The sequence below is a fragment of the Onychomys torridus genome, chromosome 13 (assembly GCF_903995425.1).
Source record: "Onychomys torridus chromosome 13, mOncTor1.1, whole genome shotgun sequence".
NCBI lineage: Eukaryota > Metazoa > Chordata > Mammalia > Rodentia > Cricetidae > Onychomys > Onychomys torridus.
The window spans coordinates 56,602,705-56,622,256 of NC_050455.1; the positions used below are offsets into that span (position 1 = coordinate 56,602,705).

Consider the following 19,552-nt stretch of genomic DNA (forward strand, 5'->3'; position numbering starts at 1 on the left):
TGGTCTACATACTGAGCTCTAGGTCAGCCAGGGCTACATAGTGAGATGCTGTCTGAAAAAAAAACAAAACAAAATTATGGTAGATCTACAAGTGTATATGGCCTTGTATCATTATAGTATATCTCCAGGTAAATAAAATACATAGAAATTTCAACACTAGAGCCATGCAAAACCTGGAGGAAAGCAAATAGTTTAGGAAGCTGGCAAAATAAAACCTTTAGGTATGTGTGTATTTGTTTTCTTTTGGAATATTTACACTATTGAAACACTACCATTCCTTAGATCAATGGTGGTCAAATTCTTTGAAAATGCTTTCAAAAATGTATTCTTGAATTATTTCATATGTGACTATATTATAGATGTGTGTGTGTGTGTGTGTGTGTGTGTGTGTGTGTGTGTGTGTGTATTTCAAGACAGGGTTTCTCCATGAAGTTTTGGTGCCTTTCCTGGAACTCATTCTGTAGACCAGGCTGGCTTCGAACTCACAGAGATCAGCTTGGCTCTGCTTCCCGAGTGCTGGGATTAAAGGCATGCACCACCACCACCACCACCACCACCACCACCACCACCACCCAGCTTGTATTTTGATCAGATGCATCCCCATTCCTCTCTCCTTCCCATGACTTCCCCTTCCTTTGATGTCTTTGGTTTTTAATAACTCAGTGCATTTAATTAGGGTCACATGCATGTGTGGCTGTGGGATTATTTACTGAATCACGGGGAACTACTCCAGTGGCTAAACCACTTCAGAAAAATAACTCCCCGCTTCACAAAGCAGCCAGGGACAACCAAGAACTGCTCGGCTGTGGGGGCGGGGGGGCATCAGGTACCCCTCCCCAGTCCATGTCAGGATATGACAGCTCAGTCTTGTTAACCACAGCTACTGTGCGCTCATGAGTGCATTGGCCATGCCATGTCGAGAGGACAGCACTTCACAGTGATCTTCTCATCACCCAGCTCTTATATCCTTCTGCCCCCTCTTCTACAGTGTCCCCTGAACATTAGTGGGGAGAGGTATAAATGTCCCTTTTAGAGTTGAGCACTCCACAGTCACTTAGTCGTGACCCTTTAGCTAGTAATAAGTGTCTGCATTAACTGTTTCCCATGGCAAAAAGAAGTTTATCAAGGCTGAGAGTTGGACTATGTTTGTGGATAAAAACAATGACATTTCGAAGGCAGTTAGACATCATGTCCACTTAGCACAACAGCAGTAATCGGTTCCTTCCTGTAGCCAATGGGCCTCCTCAGCCAGCGCTTTTGACCAGCTTCATAGTACCAGCTGTGAATTCCTTCCTGTGGAACGGGCCTCAAATCCGATCAGAAAGTAGCTGGTTACCCCCATAACAGGCCACCATTGTTATCAGTGGCACATCTCACTTGGTAAGTCAATATTATGTCATACAGGGTCCCCAGCTGAGTAAGATCTTGATGACACTTTGACTCCAGTGGCCTCTGTGCTGCTCAAATCCTAGTATCAATCAGAGTGTCCCCCTGGACTCTTTACAGCTGAGTGCTCTGGCCCCATTGCTAGGGTGTCTGTCACCTAAAAATTTCCATCGTTAGCAGGCTCCCAAGTAATTTTTCTGAGTGAAGAAACATCCTTTGAGAACCCCTAACCATGGCATCATGTTCTAGAATTCTTTCCATGTTGGGTATTAGTTGGTCTTACCCTTGCTTTGCAAATGCTCATTGAACTTGTACCTGTGTTAGGAACTTTGCTATATTGAAGCCATGTGCTTTTACTGAGAGTCGCCTGTGTGGTATCCTTTCCAGAAAGAGGCACATATACCTTCAGCCCGCCCACAGGTGAGTGAGCCAAGGACCTGCTAATCCCCAAGCCTGTGTCCAGTTTCAGGGGGTGGTATGGCTGCAGGTTCTGAGGGTTCAATAGTTCCAGTTACATCTTTTTCTTAAAGACCCTTGTCATCTCTTCAGAAGTTGTTTGATGGTAGGCTTTGCATGTAACTTCTCAGCTAGATCTATGGGTCTCTGAGTTACTGGTGGGAGCAATGCCCAGGTGAACTAAACTGACAGATAGATAGATAGATAGATAGATAGATAGATGGGAAGAAAGAAAGAAAGAAATGTAAATAATAGATAGATACATACATAAATGATAGATAGATAGACAGAAACATAAATAATAGATACATACATAAGTAATAGGTAGGTAGGTAGGTAGGTAGATAGATAGATACATAGATAGATAGGCAGCAGACAGATAGATACTAAAGAAAGACAGGGTCAGTCCTGCTTGAGATAAAATCCCAAACATTTGTAGTAGAGCAGTACTCTTTTGTGTGGGAGTAAGTGCCCTGGCTTCTCTCATCCCTGGAAAGACCTTCCTTCTCCTCCTTCTGAACAATTTAATTTTGAACTTCTTTGCTTTGAATGAATCAATTAGAGTAGTATATATTTTACACAAGGATTTCATAAGTAAAATAATTTTAGAGGCAGAAATGATTCTATTAATTTCAGTGTCTGTAACTGAGTTTTATTCTCTTTTTTTAGTAAATATTAAAAATAAATATGTGGGTGGGCCTCAGTAAGAAAAATATTTTCAAATATATCATCAAAGTGATGCATTATGCTTCAATTTTCAGTTTTCTGCCTTTCCCTTCCTTGCCTTTTAAATGTGCAACTATCTGATCTCTTACGCCCACCCCCACCTTCGTTTCTTAAAAATCCTCATGTGTCTTGCTGCCTCTGTGCTCCTAAGACTGAATTGTTCCTGTGAATATAAGACAAGGGTAAAAAAGATAATCTAAAGCTACCCTTGTCTCATAGGTCAGGTTTCAGCTCAGTTCCTCAGACCAACAGAACACCACGTTGGTGGGTGTGACTATGCAGCCCTCATTGGCTTAGAACTCACTACAAAGACTAGGCTGGCTTTGAACTCATACAGAACCTGCCTCTGCCTCCCAAGTGCTGAGATTAAAGGCCTGGCCACCACACCCGGCTCCCTTGGGTTTCTGGACAGCCAGAGGCATTATCATATCCCAGGATGAAAATCCACAGCCTCTGTTGGAAGTGGCTTACCTAATAACTCAATCTGTTGGCTGTTGTCCCTCTCCCGTTTCACAGAGCCAGGGGACTAGCCTGACCCTGGACTTGGAGTTTTAGAGGAGACAAGAGAGGACTTCTTCACGTCCAGAGTTCACTTTCCATAAGCTGAAACATGATAATTTATCGATATAATGTATATTACACAATCATGTTTCATTGCTGTAATTATCTTTTTTTTTTTTTTTTAGTTCTTTGAGCATAATGATGATGGGTGCTATAAAGTCTTTCTGTTCAAGCCTGGCATTTAGAGAGCATGGATGGTTTCCATTGTATGCTTTATTTCTTGTTTATAGGTCACACTTGCTTCTTTCTTTCTTCGCCTCTGCCTCCCATCCTGTTTCTGAGACATGAAGCTCTGGCTTGTTTCAAACTCATGAGCCTCTTCCCTCAGCCTTCCAAATGCTGGGGTTATGGGCATGTGCCTCTGTGCCAAGTGTTATTTCACTTATTTTGTTGAGAACTAGCTATGGACATTTTTTGATAATAGACTCTATTAACTGTCAACTCCAACCTCCAGCCCTGAACCTGTTGTTCTCTTGGCTACTTAATGACTTGGCGGGACTGCTTTATTTAACTCTCTCATTCCTCTCCAGACAGTCACAGAGACCACAGCAGTTTTAGCAAGACTGTCTTCCATATTTCTTTACCTCATTTTCCTATTACACTGTCTGCCTTGGTTGGTATTATTCTCAGCTGATAATTTCCACTAATTGTTAGCCAATGGCTTTGTCTTTCAGTCTGCGTGCCCATAAATTATTCCAGTCTGCTCCAGTTAAATTCCAGCCCCTTTTGCAGGGGCATTTTTGTGATAGCCTTTGAGGTGTGGGCTGATCTCTGAAGAACTTTCCTTAATTCTTGTTTTCACTCTGGGTAAAATCTGCTGGGTACAGGGCAGCGCATGCCAGCTACGGTAGCAGCCCTCTCTCATGTGGTCTTGACTCTACTCCAGACTACATCTTTTCAGTCACACGGCTCCAGAGGTGCGACAGGAATATTGGACCACTCCTCTCAGAGTAGACCCCCCCCAACCCTGTGCCCTGCGTCATGAGGTGGAGACTGGCCAGAGACAGTAGCTTCTGTTGTTTTGAGCTTGTCTTTCCTAACATGGGACTTTGCGCCGGATGGGTACACTTGGGGCTCTGGTGTTCTCGGTCTGCTCTGCTTGGTGAAGATCTTCCTGAGAGTATGAAGAGGAGGAAGAGGAGGGCACAGAGGAAGGGCTCTGGACAACTCACCTGCTACTTAACCTCTGTGTCAAAGGTCAGCTGATGCCTGGCCTCACATGGAGGTACCAACCTCACCAACCTGGGGGCGTGAGGACAGTGCAGGACTGTTTTGGGTCCATAGCCATTGGGAGTGACTCGATCCTGATGCCATTGGGAACAGGTATGGCTCATGTGCCACGGAGTCCCACTAGCCTTATGAAAATGTAATAGGTTTATTTTAGTAAGTGTTTGTTAATCTGCTGAATCACTTAGACAAATTTCAGAGACTTTAAAGGGTTTCTTTCTTAAATATTTTTTTACCAATTTACTTGTTTTCCTGGGGAGTAGGTCCATGGAGCTCTTCAGTCTTTCCTCTGTACGTGAATTTGCCTATTTTTATGTTCAATTTTCAACACTGTATAATCTATTTGGACAAATTCTATTTTCCTTACAAAGTTGAAGTAACTATCTCTAAATTGGCAAAATAAATTTTTAGTATTTTATAAATAATATTAGTGGTTGCACTGAAATTTAATTTTTAACAATGCACTTACCCAGTTCGGCAGACTGCAGGGGCAGTGGCCTGATTTCTGAGAGGCAGAGGGGTGGCCTATCAATGGGTATGTTTATTTAGAGAATAAATATTTTAAAAATGAGTTACATTCCATTAAAGAATTCTGTGTTGGGTCACTCTGACATCCAGACATTTAAAACATCTGGAGGGTGTGATCTGAGGGTGTGATCTAAACCCAAGTGTTTAGAACACTTGATTTTGTTCCAGCATTTAAATGAGAGGACATGTGAGCCGTCCCCAAAGCTTGAATATCACTGGTAGGAAACAAGGCCCTAAAACCCGATTTCCTCAGTAGCATTAGGCCCCAGCTAGGGGGCTGTGGCTGAAATGTGGCCAGCAGAAAAGCAGCAAGGAGAAGCTGTAACTGTGACTTGTAAGTCATTTATCTGGAATCTGAAAGGTTCACCATTTGCTTTTTTATATGTTTGAGTACGACTCACCAGGAAAAGTATGTGTGACTGAACTACCTCTCCGCAGCCACCTGTGGCCAGGATTTCTGTCTCTAAGAACATTCATGGGAGAAACTAATTAGGAAGTTTCTCTATGAAGTATATTATAGAAAAAAAAAACGGTCAAAGCATTTCCATGTCTGCCCTTCTAAATTTTGGTTTTTTTTAAATAAAGAATCTTATTTTATTTGTTAACCAAGATTAGGTGTGTTTCTGGCAGTAACCCCCTTATGAAAATTCTGGACATTTTTATTATTGCTGCTCTGCTTGGTTGCACGTCATTTATTTCTTAATGTGAGTGTAGTGGAGAATATCAGCCTTAAGGTCACTTGTAACTAACCCAAGACCATACCCCGCCCTTTGCCACATAAGGGACACTCATAGGCCTCCACTAAGCCTGAGTGCCTGATCTGCCAGCCAGCTTGGCTTGTCGTTACTTTTTGTGACTAGATGTCATTGTGAGGCCATGAAGGGGGTTAGTGTTTACATCCAGACTTTTCCTGTTGTTACATGCTGATCTATCAGCCATGGAGAAATATTAGACAAAGACATCCCGACATCATAGTGGCTTAAAAATTCTCTTTGGTTTCGGTACCTCCCACTTCACTAAATAGGTGGACTTGAACAGTCACTTAGGTACCGTTGTTATTTTTGGTGTTGGAATAGGTTCCAGTTAGCCCAAACTTAGAGTAAGAAAGAAAGGGAGAGATGGGTTGCAGATATAGTAAGTTATGAATAATACCAAAGAACAGGGGAGATTTTTATTCTGGAAATTGATTCTTCATCAATATTTTAACTTAATTTTATTTATTAATTTATTTATTAGCAAGAGCATCTTCCGTGAAGGATGAAGACCTTTGTTGTGGTTTGAATATGAAAGGTCCCCAGTAGGCTCCAGGGTTTGAACACTGGGTCCCTGGTTGGTGGCACAACTGGGTTTTGGAACCTTTAAGAGAGACTGCCTTAGTGGGGGAAGTATGTCACTGGAGGCGGGCTTTGAGGCTTCATAGCCTGGCCACACTTCCTGTTTCCCCTCTCTGCTTCCTTTGTGGGGGCTGAAAGGTGATCCCTCAGCTCCCTGACTGCCAGGCCAGCCTCATGCCCCTGCTGCCATACCTTTCCCGCCTTGATGGACTGGATCTATGCTGGACCCAGAAGCCAAAAGAAACCCTTTCTCTACTGAGTTCCTATTGGTCAGGGTCTTCCATCACAACAGAAAAGAAACGAACATAATTACTTTTCTAAATAGTGGAGTTGATGACCCCTGGCCTTTCCAAGAGCCCTTGTCCTAGAGAAATAATTCATTCCTTTCATTTTATTTTTTTATTTTATATTTTTGGTTTTTCAAGACAGGGTTTCTCTGTGTAGCTTTGTGCCTTTCCTGGAACTCCCTCTGTAGCCCAGGCTGGCCTTGAACTCACAGAGATCTGCCTGGCTTTGCCTCCTGAGTGCTGGGATTAAAGGCATGTGCCACTATTGCCGGGCTCTTTTGTCCTTTTAAAAGATACTTCTAGATCAAAGCCCTTCTAGAAACAGACTTTGGCTCAAGGGTCATACTGGGACCCTCTATATTTATAATTATCTGATCAAGTGTTTAGTAACAGATGGTAGGGCCAGAGTCATGGCCACTTACAAGCTGTGTGACTTCAGTGACTTAGTTTTGCTCATATTTAAGATTATAATATCTGGTATTCACGCAGTGATAGTTATGAGAATTAAATGAGCTAGTTACAATGAGCTCAAATAGTTCTGAGATGTCAGCTGGCCCTTTATAAGTAAGTACTGTCTTGGTGTTGGCCGTGACTGATGTTATTTGGGCTACATGCCCTTCCTTTGTGCTTCTGCGTGGCGTGTCTGTTGCACACACTGGCTCACAGTGCCTGTGGTTACAAGAACAAGCCAGACAAAATTCCAGCATGAATGAGGGAGGAGCCTTGTGACCCCACTCTTGGTGGAGGACATATTGGCAGTTGATGGTTGTTCGTGGGAGGAAAAGTCACTCTCCTTTGGGGGATGGCTATTGGTAGGTTGTCTATGCTCCTGTGAATGGCCCTAATGGTCCCATGTCCAAGTGCATATGGGCAACACTAACTGGACTCAGAGGGTTAATAATAACCATAGCAAAAAAAAAAGATGTGATGTTGGAAGTGCAATGGGGTGGAGTACCTGAGGGGACATTAGAAGCAAGTAATGGTGGCTGAATATTATAAAAGTACAAGGTATAAATGTATGAAAAGTTCAAATAATAAATACAAACTGTTATTTAAAAAAAAAAAAGAAGAAGAAGAAGAAAAAAAAAACCATAGAGGTCTGGAAGAGATGGCTCAACAATTAGGAACAATTGCTACTCTTCCAGAGGACCACAGTTCAATCCATTCCAGTTCCCAACACTCTTGTCTGGTAACTCAAAGCCATCTGTAACTCCATTCCAGGGGGATCTAGTACCCCTTTGGGCCCCCATGGGTACATGTGCACATAACACACACACACACACACACACACACACACACCACAGATAATAAAAAAATTTAAAAAGCTGTGTATTAAAAGGAAAAATAAATCACATTTCAATGTGAGATTCTTTGATTGCCATTCTCATTGATCCTGTGACCCTGTCCACCCCTGCTGGTTATCCCCAAACAGCATCAGCTGGTGGGAGAGCAGCCAGCACCTACCCTTAGCCCAGGAAGGCAGCCTTGTTGTTTACACCCATGTGCACACAAACATTTGCACACTGACTGCCATTCTTTAAAATCATTGTGGAACAGTCAGCATAAAAAATGAGAGACTGGCCCGGCAGTGGTGGTGCATGCCTTTAATCCCAGCACTCGGGAGGCAGAGGCAGGCGGATCTCTGTGAGTTCAAGGCCAGCCTGAGCTACAGAATGAGTTCCAGGAAAGGCACAAAGCTACACAGAGAAACCCTGTCTCAAAAAACAAAACAAACAAACGAAAAGATGAGAGACTGGGATTGTGTTCTCATTTCCTCTCTGTGCACAATTTCCCACCTGAGGGAACAGACCTCAGCTTCGGTGTATAAATGACTCAATCTGCAATTAGAGTCATTTTCTTAAAAAAAAAAAAAAAAAAAAAAAAAAAAAGTATAGTTGTTTAAACTCTGTATGTGTGTGTTCCTCCATGCATGTGTAAGTGCAGAGGTCAGAGGGAATCTCTCTATACATGCCACTGTGTAGGATCCAGGCGTGAACTCAGGTTGTCAGGCCTGCATGTAGGCACCTCTACCCTCTGGGCCATCTCATGGGCCCCAGCCTAAGACCTTGTCAAAATGCAGGCTGAGATTCTAGATTTCAGATAAGTTTTAAGAGATGCTATAGATTCTTGGCCACACCCTGATTAGTGAGTGCATTTTAGTCTCCCAAGCACCATTTGTGGGATGTATTCTCAGTCTTATTTTACAGAGTAGAAACCGGACCCAGCTCAAGCTCCCAAGGGTAGGCAAGCACATATATTGTAGTGACACCTGAATTTAGCCACTCTTAAACTTTTACTGTCTCTGTTTTCCACTGGGATTTGGAGAAGTAACTGCAGTTTCCAAGGGTGGATATCCCACTTACTTGGGGATGGCTTGGGTGTTATACAAATCTGGACAACCATAAACATGGAATAATTTTTTTCCCTTATGAGAAAAATAATGCTGTGGTTGCACAGATGATGTATAAGGTAAACTCTAGAAGCTGTTATTACATGAAGTTCACTTCATATTAAGAGGTATCTTAAAGCTATTTTCTTTCTTTCTTTCTTTCTTTCTTTGTTTTTGAGACAGGGTTTCTCTGTGTAGTTTTGGTGCCTGACCTGGATCTCGCACTCTGTAGACCAGGCTGGCCTCGAACTCAGAGAGATCTGCCTCCTGAGTGCTGGGATTAAAGGTGTGTGCCACCACTGCCCAGCTTCTTAAAGCTATTTAATGATGACTACTTAACAATCTTTTAGTCTGTCTTGTTGGACTGCTAGCTTTATAGTCACAAACATTTACATTTATCAACATTTGCACCAACATAGAGCTAGTTGGACATAGATGCAGCCTCTAGATTTCTATATAAAGACATCTCTGTATTGCATTTTTTTTTTGAGCACTAAACTAAGGATACATTAGTAAATTTTTCCATGCTACAGGCTAATACTCACAAATATCAAACTATTACTGTGTTTTGAGGCTTTAGGAACATAGTATCCCCTTAAAGGCTTTATTCTGAACTTTTGAGCATAACAAACTCTTGCACTGTTTCAGTTTATAAAGACCAAATTCCAAGGCATAACTTTTATGTGTAAAAACCTATCTCAGAGCAAAATTTTACAGCATAGTCAAAAAATCCCAAAGAACAGGAATGCATAGTGGACAGAGACATTGATTCTTAATGGGACTGCAAGCATTTGAAACACAAAATGGTCCTGAGAGCCTCATGGAAATGGATTTGTGAGTTGATATATTCCTTAATGTCCAAAATGGGCAATCAGGCAGAAAAAAATCAAAGCAAATGTTCATCAGTCTGCTGGTACTCTTTGGTTAGCTTCAGAAAGTTGTCCATTTGTGGATGGACAACATTTGGTTTACTGCTCACAAAGCAAAACAATGGGTCAATAGGAGGTTCCGAATCTGTCTCCTACCCACCTCTAACCAGCCACTTAATTTTGGACTAAGTAGTCACACTCTGAGTCTTGGATCCCTCATCAACCAATTGGGAGCAAGAAAATATGCTTTTTAGGGTTGGTGTAAAGATAAAAAGTACTCAGCGCTTGGAAGTTTCTAGAATATGGCGGTAAAGTGTTATAGAGTTTTATAGATGTTGGCTTCCTGCTGCATAGAAGCTGAAAGGGTGTTTGTACCTCTTTAAATGATCTTTAACTACAAGCATTTCTGTTTGGAGTAGAAGGAGAGGACAGCTGTGGTAAAGGAGCCCATAGTCAAAAAAGTCTGAAGATGGGCCAGGCTGCATGCTAAATGGGATTGTATAAACCAATCCTCCTGTATGGCAGAGTACCCTTTCCTGCTCTGGTCCAGCACTGAATGGGTAGGTTATAGTGCTTTGACTACTAAGCCCTGCCTCTTTTGGCCATTAGAGAAGCCCCCAGGCTTCCAGTTCCCTTAGTTTGTCCCATAGATCACAGCTGAAAGCCAGTCCTCTGAAGAGCATCAGTTCTTTAAGACACAAGGACACAGAGCCTCAGCCCTGTAATAATTAATAGCTGTAGGATTATAGTCAGGGCCTCTTCTCGAGGACTGCAAACACTTTGCCAGTGTCTGTCAGCTGGATTAATTCCCTGAAAACTTTTCTGGAGGAAGCTCTGGTGATGTGGCTAGTGCTGCCTTGTCCTGTCTGCATGGATGGCTACCAACAAGCCTTTGTGTGACGTCGACGTCAGGTAACTCCACCTGGTGTCATGTTCCAGGCCTCTGTTGTCCCTGGGGTAGGCTCGTAGATCTTTGAGACTTCTCTCTAAGTGTATTAGAAAACTCACATTGGTTTGTAAAGCCTTCCAGAGCACTTATTTTCGAGATGCCACTTCAAGACCCAGCAGCAGAGCATGTGATTCCAATGGTTTTTCTCCCCCGCCACACACACTTTGGTCTTTTTGTCCAGCACACTCGTCTTTCCTGTGCCCTTCTACTTTGTGTACTGCCGTTTGCTCTGAATTAAGGGCAAAGAAACACTGGCACTTATCAGTTAAACAGCACCTATAAAGTCTCACCAACATAACTGAACATGAGCTGAACGAGGGCAGTACTAACAGACATGTCAAGGGAAATGATAGGGGAAAGCTCAGGAGGCCTGTCCTCTACACAAAGGGCTCCAGGCAGCTAAGGAATGCTGGGAGTCGGAAGAACAGTCCTCCCCAGGGAAGAGCACACCAGCTAGTTATCCAATTGGTCGACCTGAAGTCAGACATGCAAGCAGCGTTACATGGATTCAGCAAGTTGTATTTATGTATTTGGGAATAAATATGCATATACCTATACATATAAGTAGGCAACATGAAAAAGGAGGCCATGAATTTGAAAGAAAGTGAGGAAGGGTAGATGGGAAGGTTTGGAGGGAGGAAAGAGAAGGGAGAAATGACGTAATTATATCATAATCTCAAAAATAAAATAAGTAATTAAAATTAAAAAGCCAATCTTTAAAAAAAAAAAAAAAAAGACTAGTGTTTACATATTATAGCCAGAATGAGATGTTTATCCTGGGCTAAACCCCTGCATTATGGTTTGTATGATTTGGCTTCTGAACCCTCTTCCAGAAACAACCTCCTTAGATGTGTTTAAGGGAATAAGAACAACAGACAAGGGCCCTGCCTGTGGAACCAACCCAGATATCCCCTCAGCAAATGCTGGGGTGGGGGTCTGGGCCACATGAACTAGGCTGTGTGCTATGCACGCTGCAGACAAAGCCTGTTTCTATAGACACTGTGCCCTGTAGCCTATAGTGACTATCCCGTGGGAATACAAGATAGCAGCATTGTGTGTGTGTGTGTTTGCAAGCTTAAAATAAACTTTCATCTATAAGGTCAAAAGTTTTTAACTTTTTTTGAGACAGGGTTTCTCTATATATCCCTGGCTGTTCTGGAACTTGCTCTGCAGACCAGGCTGGTCTTGAACTCAGAGATCCACCTGCCTCTGCCTCCCAAGTGCTGGGGTTAAAGGCATGCGCCACCACTGCCTGGCTTTGCACTTCATTTTTAAACTGACCAAGCAGAGCTTAATTCAAATTGGTTCCCATGACCAAAATGCCCAGTGATAAGAAGCCGATTAAACAACATAAATGCGTGGTCATTAAAAGGACAACTATGTTGATTCTTCTTTAGTTTGTTTTTGTTTTGTTTGAGACAGGGTCTTGCTGTATAGCCCTAGCTAGCCTGGAGCTTGCTATGTAGACCAGGGTGACCTCAAACTCACAGAGACCCACCTGCCGTGTGCCCCTATGCCCAGCAGAGTTTTAGATACATGATGTATCTCTAACATTCTATAAATGTAAACTTCAAAGTTGGTCATTCATGACTATTTCAAAATGCAAATGTGTCCAGTAGCAACGAACAGGAGGGGGTGTCAGAGCCCATGAAACTGGCCAAATCGTCAATATTACAAGAGACTTAGAGGACAATCTTATTCTCTCCTGTGGAGAGTGGTGTCACAGGGAACCATCAGGTTAGCCACCTTTGACCAGAAGCTGCTGTCCCCGGTCTACTAGGATCCCCAGGCTCCAGGAACAATGGATAGCTGAAGGCCAGGGAAGCTGACTTGAAGTGGAAGCTAATTCTTCTTGCAGCAGGTTCTTCTAGAGCATTCTGTGAGCTGGAGACTCTGGAAATCTTCTTGAAAACCTGCCCCATATTCACTCAGCAGTCTAACCCTGGAAAAAGTCAAGACAAGTATCACTAAGGGGGGCGGGGAATACACGTTTTTAATTTAGAAATGACTAAAGAACAGTCACGTTGCCCTGATTTGACCATATATATGATCCAAATGTAAATTTTTGTGCGGAACTTGTGCTTCTTCGAGCTATGTCGAACTTCCTAAAAATCTGAGTGCCTCTCTTGTTCCTTTTCTGCTTTCAATAATTAGAACAGGGGACAGTGATGTCCTCAGTGCCTGGACCCTGCTGTCATGCCCCAGGTGACATTCCTGGGCTCTCAGTGGGGACTGACTGCTGACGTCGATCGCCCTTATTTCTGACTGTGGTAGTAACCAACAGTTTAGTTTTGCTTTGACAACTCTTCCTACAGCCAACACTGTTGTCGTGGCCCACATGTCATTCCGATTTACCCTAAATAAGGAAAAACAAAAGCTATTCTCGGCAGAGCGCAGTGCCTGTGGTCGGGGTTATTTGCAGTGTGACCGTGGCACTCTGCCCTTTTCGCTGTGGCTGCCAGGTGATTTTTTTTTTTTTTATTCTGAAAACTGTAACAGACATGCAGCCTTCCACGAAGCCTCTCCACACAGCCTCGGGCCATCAGAATGCATAAGAGAGGTTTTATGAACATTTGAAAAACACTGTCTAGACCTCCAGAGAAAAGGGCTGCTTGTACAAAAGGAACCGGGGATGTGTCCCCCTGAGAGAGAATGGTCCCTTTGTATCACCTGGGGCTGTTTATCTGTAATTTCAGAACAGTTTGAACTAAAACTGCATAGTAAGTTTAAGCTTTCTGGTTTTAAAGGATTCACTCTATGCTGTATTTGGGCTGCTATGTCAGGAGATCGAGATAAGAGAGGATGTGAATATGAGCACGTCTTGCTGTGGTAAGGCGTTGCCAGCTGTCAGTGCTGGGAGAGCTGGTGTAAGCAGTCAGGGAGGATCGAGAAAGCTAACCCGTAGCCTGGCATCCAGAAGGAGGGATGTGGTGGGTGCTGGCAGCTGGATACACAAAGCTGGCATTCCTGCTTACCATGTTATCACGGTAAGCACATGTTCTATTTCCTTAACTCTGAAAGCTCCCAGCAAAGAGGAAAGAAAAAATACCATGTTGAGATTTTTCAGAGCCCCTCTTTCTGCTGAGTCTGATTTGCTATTTGCCTGTTAGAAAAAGATTCTTGAATGTAATAGGATAAGATGAACTGTCTAGCTGCATTCTGCTTGCCTGTGTGTGTGACATGCTGGGGTTGTGACACGTCTGGATGTGAACTGTCTGGGTGTGAGGCCAACCCCAGAGAAATGTAGACTAACCATTGATATATGTTGTCATCAACAACACTGAGTGCTCTTGGGATTGGAGACCGGCTCACTCTCTGTGACATTGCCAGCTTCCTGCCACAGACCTCCTGATTTCTGTTGATGGCAGTTGATAATTGGTAGTCACAGTCTGTGGTCGGAGCCACAGTGTTTGAGTCTAGCACCTGGGCTGGGTCCCTGCTGATAGAGTAGAAAGAGGCATAAGAACACCCCCCCCCCCCCAACACACACACACATTCTCTCTCTCCCACACCGGCTATCACTACAGCTCTGAGCTGCCTGGAGAGAAGAGTGCCTGAAACTGAAGGATGATTTGAACTGGGTGGGCTGTGCCACAGTTGGATTCCCCCTTGCCAAGGACTTGATTATGTCCATCGACCAGCTGGATAACAGCACACTGAAGGAGGTTCAATTTAAAGACCTGTTCTTTAAAAAAGGTACATTTGCAGAGGGCAGCTGTGGGGGATGCATGGTCTTTGGGGCTTATTGTGTTTTTTATTTTTTGTTTTGTTTAGTTATTTTTGTTTGTTTGTTTGTTCCTTGGAGTTTGGTCTGAGCAGAGCAGTTAAGTCCTTCTCAGGAAGTCTGTTCTTAAAGCTGGCAGTATTGAGAGGTGGAGGCAGGAGGATCAGAAGAAGTTCAAGGTTTTCCTCAGCTACATAGTAAGTTGAGTAAGTTGGAGGCCAGCCTGGGTGGGATACAGGAGGCTACGTCTGAAGAAAAAAAAAAGGTTTTTTTTTTTTGCCTGTCAGTGAGTTCTCTCAGGTGGAAATCTTAAGGGAACATTTTCTATCTTCTTTGATTTGCAATTAGCTTGTTCCGCTCAGAAATTCTATGTATAAATATAGTTTTTTTCCCCTCTTCAAATGCCCTAAAAATTCTTCAACTGATAATGTTTTGTTTTTTGTTTTTGGTTTTTTTTTTTTTTTTCCAAAAAACCCTGAATTGTTGAAAACAAGGTTTGAAAGAAAAAAAAAAAATGTATTTTCCTTAATGGGATTGGATTGTTGACTAGTTTTTCAGGTTATTAAAGTAATAGATGTTGGGAAACAAATTGGTTCCAAGAGTGATGTAGAGCTAGGAAAAGTGAGATGCACCCAGGCTGCCAGCTAGCAAGCACTCCGAAGCCACCTCTTGGGACTGGGACAGTTCCATGTGCAGTAGCTGTATTTCTTCTGACACCTTCTTAATAACGTGGAGGTGAGGCGAGGGTGGATTTGAAATGACTCCTCTGAGGGGGATGATGATCTTAGGCACTTTGAGTTCACATCCATAGCATGGCGGGGGATGGACTTGTCAGAGGTTTGTGAGGACTCTGCTACTCCTCTGTTGGGTTTTGTTGTTTGTTGTTTGTTTTGTTGTCAAGACAATTCTGTCAGTCATCTTTGACTGGAACACGTTTAAGTCAGTTTTCTTTTTCTAAAGAGATCAGGAAACTCTAGATTGTGAAGCAGGTAGAGAAAAGTCATACTGGACAGGAGCTTTGGTCTTTAATGTTACCTGGGCTGGAGAAACTCGGAGAGTGTACTCTAGGGATTTCCTTGTCAGTCTTGCTGACTCCTACCAGTGCTGGCTTGGGACTGAAGCTGGGGAGATGTGCCTACGTGTTATCCTCTCCACCTACAGGTCATAAGATACTAGTTCCAATCTTGTTATTATGCAAACTGCCTTATGCGAATACAGGAATGTAATAGGAATATAGACGCAGATCATTTGCAGCAACCACAAGCTGCCTTTTCTGGTGACCATTTGCACTTCCTTTAAATAGGAAAATAGGAAAACCTTGGACAAAATGTTAGCATTATTGAAGTTGTTGGTGAGTGTTTGCCAGAATATGGTTCCATTGCTAGACAGTGTGCAAACACATTAGGAAACAGAATTTGGAGGACCTGATCACCTTATATGTAATACACACGGATTTCATATCAGGAAACTATGGATATTCAAGACCTGACTCAGGGCTCAGTCTAGGAGAGAAGGTCAGAAGACAAACATTAAAAAGGAGTGTCAGTATGGAATGGACTCTCTGAGTATAGGAAGCAGTGTGTCAGGGGCCTGTTCTCAAGGGGCCAGAGAAGAATTTATAGAGGGAGATACAGTTGCAAAAATCTGGCTTTTTTATAGTTCTATTTTTTCCTCCTTTTTCTTGTTCTACTCATCAACAAGTAAATTGGAGTAACCAGATGACCACAAGGGGAAATGCAATTTTTAAAAATTTAATACAGCCCATAAGCTCTAACCCTTATTGTTTTGCCTCCTGAACTTTTAGCTGTAAGTCATTTTTTTTTGGGGGGGTGGGTAGCAGAGGCTGAATGTCGCCCTCAACTATGGTGTTTAATGAGTGTGAATTTTCATTCAACCATTAAAATCTCCAAGAGTATTTTTGTACTAATAGATCTCAAGCTCAAGGCAATTACAGGCTAAGTATACTCCAACTCCTGCCCCCGGGTACCTTCCTGTTACCGCTGCTGCTCAGCTCTGGGATTTGGGAAAGAATTTACCAGACTATAGGAACATCCAGCAACTTAAAAGTGTCACAGACCCATAAATAAAAAGTCATCCACCCCCATGGCTGTCATCTTATCGTGACACCTGTTTCTGCTGAGCAGGACAGAGGCAGGAAGGAAGCTTAGACACAAGTTCATTGTGCAGAAGCCAAACAAAACCGACCCTCTCTGCCTCAGCAGTGGTAGGGAATAGGAAGGGTTTACTGGGGAGAGGGCTGGCTGGCTGGGGGGGGGTTCCCTCTGGCAGTTCTTCCAGTGTCTGTGTTCCCAGACTGTGGCACGAAGGGGGATAAGGTAGAGGGACTTCTGTTGTTAAGTGTGGGAGATGAATCACTCATGAGTCTGTGAGCAGTGGCTGGTTCTGGCAATGACCTAAGTGTTTTACATGACAGCTTTCCCCATGTGGCCAAAGTGTTTGCTTTGCTGGTGAAAGGAAAGGCTGCCCGTGGGACCCACACTATGCTCCTCCGTCATAGGGCTTCAGTAAGGGAACACATCACCCATCTGGAACTTAAAACTAATTTAACGTTTAGAAACCTCGGCTTCTGCAGATGAGGATGTAGTCATGGGGGGAAGGCTGAATGGAAGACAGTGCTAGCCACCCCACAAATAGAAGTCAGTGGTATATTAGGAACCCAAGGGTGGTACAAATACATCTCCCCAGAGTTCATTAAAAATAGTTCAGACGTTCACGCCTCCAGTGTGATTCAGTTCGGGGCCTCATTTGGACCAAGGATGGACAGCATACTCCACACGGTTCTGTTCCTGCAATTCCCCACTTAGAATTTCCTGGAGCTGGTTCTATGACGCTAGAGATGCCATCGTCACTGTCGTCATTGTCACTGTCTTACAGTAATAAAGTGAGGCCCTGTGACCCCCTTCCTGCAAGCTTTACATTTATTATAAAATTTCTGGGGTTTGGATGGCAATGACTCACCCACTGCACCTTGGATTTCAGTCGCATAAAAGGCACAGGAATTCGGAAATTCGGTTTAGCCTCAAATCCTTTCCTTGCATAGCTGCTTTTTGCTTTACTTCTATTGATTTCTGTAACTATTGAAATCAAGGAAACCTGACCGGTGGGCTGTGTTCAGAATCCATAGTGAGTTACATGAAAATTTGGAAACCTCAAAGCAGCCAATTACCCTTCTAAAATGCTGCTATTCCTGTGGGCTTAAAAAGTATTCCCATCTTAATATTTCTTTCAAAATTCATTCTCTTCTTAACATCCCTTTCCTAACCTACCCCTCAAAAGCAAAACCTAAACCATTTTCCCTTCAGGTGTTCCCCCAGGCTCCCTGTACCATTGCACACTCTCCATCCCCCACCACGTAACAACAAGCTGTGCAGATTTGGGGCAGAGTCTCCTGATTAAAATAAATGAACAGACAGACTTGGGGAGGGAGGGAGGGCTGACAGGGAGGGGCTTTCCACAGAGCAGGACCCTGAGATCTGTTTGTCCCTGGGGACCACCCTCTGTGTAATGGTTTCTTTACTTTGAGAATCCCCTAGAGCTGGATATTTTTATTCCTCATATTTTCCCATTAATGTTTTTCTATCTCTTGTAATGTACATGAGAAAATGATCTGTTCTCATTGACCGTGTTACCCCCAAGTTCAGAGAGTAGATAGACTTTAAACTATTTAAAATGGATGTTATCCGTGTGCATGCACATGTGTGATGTGGGCGTCTGTGTCAGCGTGTATGTGTTACGGCACTCGTGGAGTGTGTCAGAAGACAACTTTGGGGGTGGGGTGGGGTTATTTCTTCTCCAAGGATCAAACTCAGAGAGTCAGGCTTTTGTTGAGGTATCTCTCCTCCCTTAGCCCTGCAGGCTGTGGTGCTCTGCTCTGGGATCTACACCTAGAGACCCCGATGTGAAGCCCACAGGGTGGGGCTTCAAGCAGCAACGCAGGGATCCCCATGTGTGCTGCTGCTGGTTATAACTTGTCAAGGTTCTGGCCTTAGGGATCGGACACCCTGGGTTTCATTCTTGTGTGCTCAAAGAGCTGTCTCTCATGCCTGGGCTTAGTGACTCAGACTCTCAGTCAGTCTCCTGCTGCCCCAGGGTGCCACGGGGTATCATTGTAAGGCCGATTTCCCTGGCCAAAGCCCTTGAGTAAACCTGTTACCTCACCCTGCCCTGTGTGTCTCAGCTTCCTGATACTCTGGTACCTGTGAACCCCTAATGTTGCTGGGGAGCTTTGAGCCTTCGATGTCCCTGCCAGGGCCCTGTACTTATGCTTGAAACCTCAGGGCAGTTGTAGAGCTGCAGATAGCTCAGCGAGGGCAGGGCATGCCAGTGAGTATAGATGGCAGGCTTTATAGGAGAGCTTGGGATGGAGAGAGTCAGAAGCACCAGTCCTCATGGAAAGGAGGAGGGTGGGGAATCTCTTTTAAAGAGAGTAACGCTGTGCACTGTTTATGCAATGGGGATCTTGCTCACCCTTGCTTGGAGTTTCAGGTGATGCGTTAGATCACTTCATTCAGAATACCCTGTGCTGTCTTGGACCCCAAATATAAAATCCAGTGCAAATAAAGATCTAAACATGTAGGAACAAAGTAGAAGTTCTTAGAGGAAAAAAAATGTTTTTGGAATATTATCTTAGCCACAAAGAAAGAAATGAGAGAATCATTGATGCCATGGGAAATATTGTCTGTAGAGAAAGTCACAGAAGAATTTACAGAAAGGAGAGACAAGGGGAAAATATTTGCAACACATGGAACAAAAACTTGTAGCCATAATATGTAAATATTTCTCATAAATATAAAAGAAGTTAATAAGAGAACTACAAATAGACTAATATGAATTAATTAATTATGAGAAAGGTAAGCATGACTTGCCATAACTCTCGGAAAAGATCAAAAATTGCTAGCAATTGGGAAGATACAATACAAAAATAAAAATAAGTAACTAATAAAAAATAAGGCACATTTTTTTAATGCTTGTTTTATATGGGGCCTCACCTTAGCAGAGGAGTGTGGTCTTAACTCACCATTTTCCTGCCTTGTCCTCTCCATTTTGTACCTGGTTTGGTTATCTTGCCTGGCAAGATGCACAGCTTTGCCTGTTG

At 43.3% G+C, this 19,552-nt stretch overlaps 1 protein-coding gene across 9 annotated transcripts in view; it reads left to right on the forward strand.

Moving 5' to 3' along the window:
* Ldlrad4 (low density lipoprotein receptor class A domain containing 4) overlaps positions 1 to 19,552 on the forward strand; it is a 346,280-nt gene that overhangs the window by 291,347 nt on the left and 35,381 nt on the right. The window contains exon 1 of one of the 9 annotated variants that reach the window (XM_036204317.1): positions 13,571 to 13,699. The exons of 7 other annotated variants lie outside the window; for them this stretch is intronic. Coding sequence is in view for 1 of the 2 variants with exons in the window: in XM_036204316.1 (XP_036060209.1) it covers positions 14,339 to 14,408 (70 nt within the window). In the remaining variant the exon portion in view is untranslated. Of the gene's footprint in view, positions 1 to 13,570; positions 13,700 to 14,065; positions 14,409 to 19,552 lie in introns of those variants that run through there. One more of the 9 variants, XM_036204316.1, reaches the window with a different exon arrangement.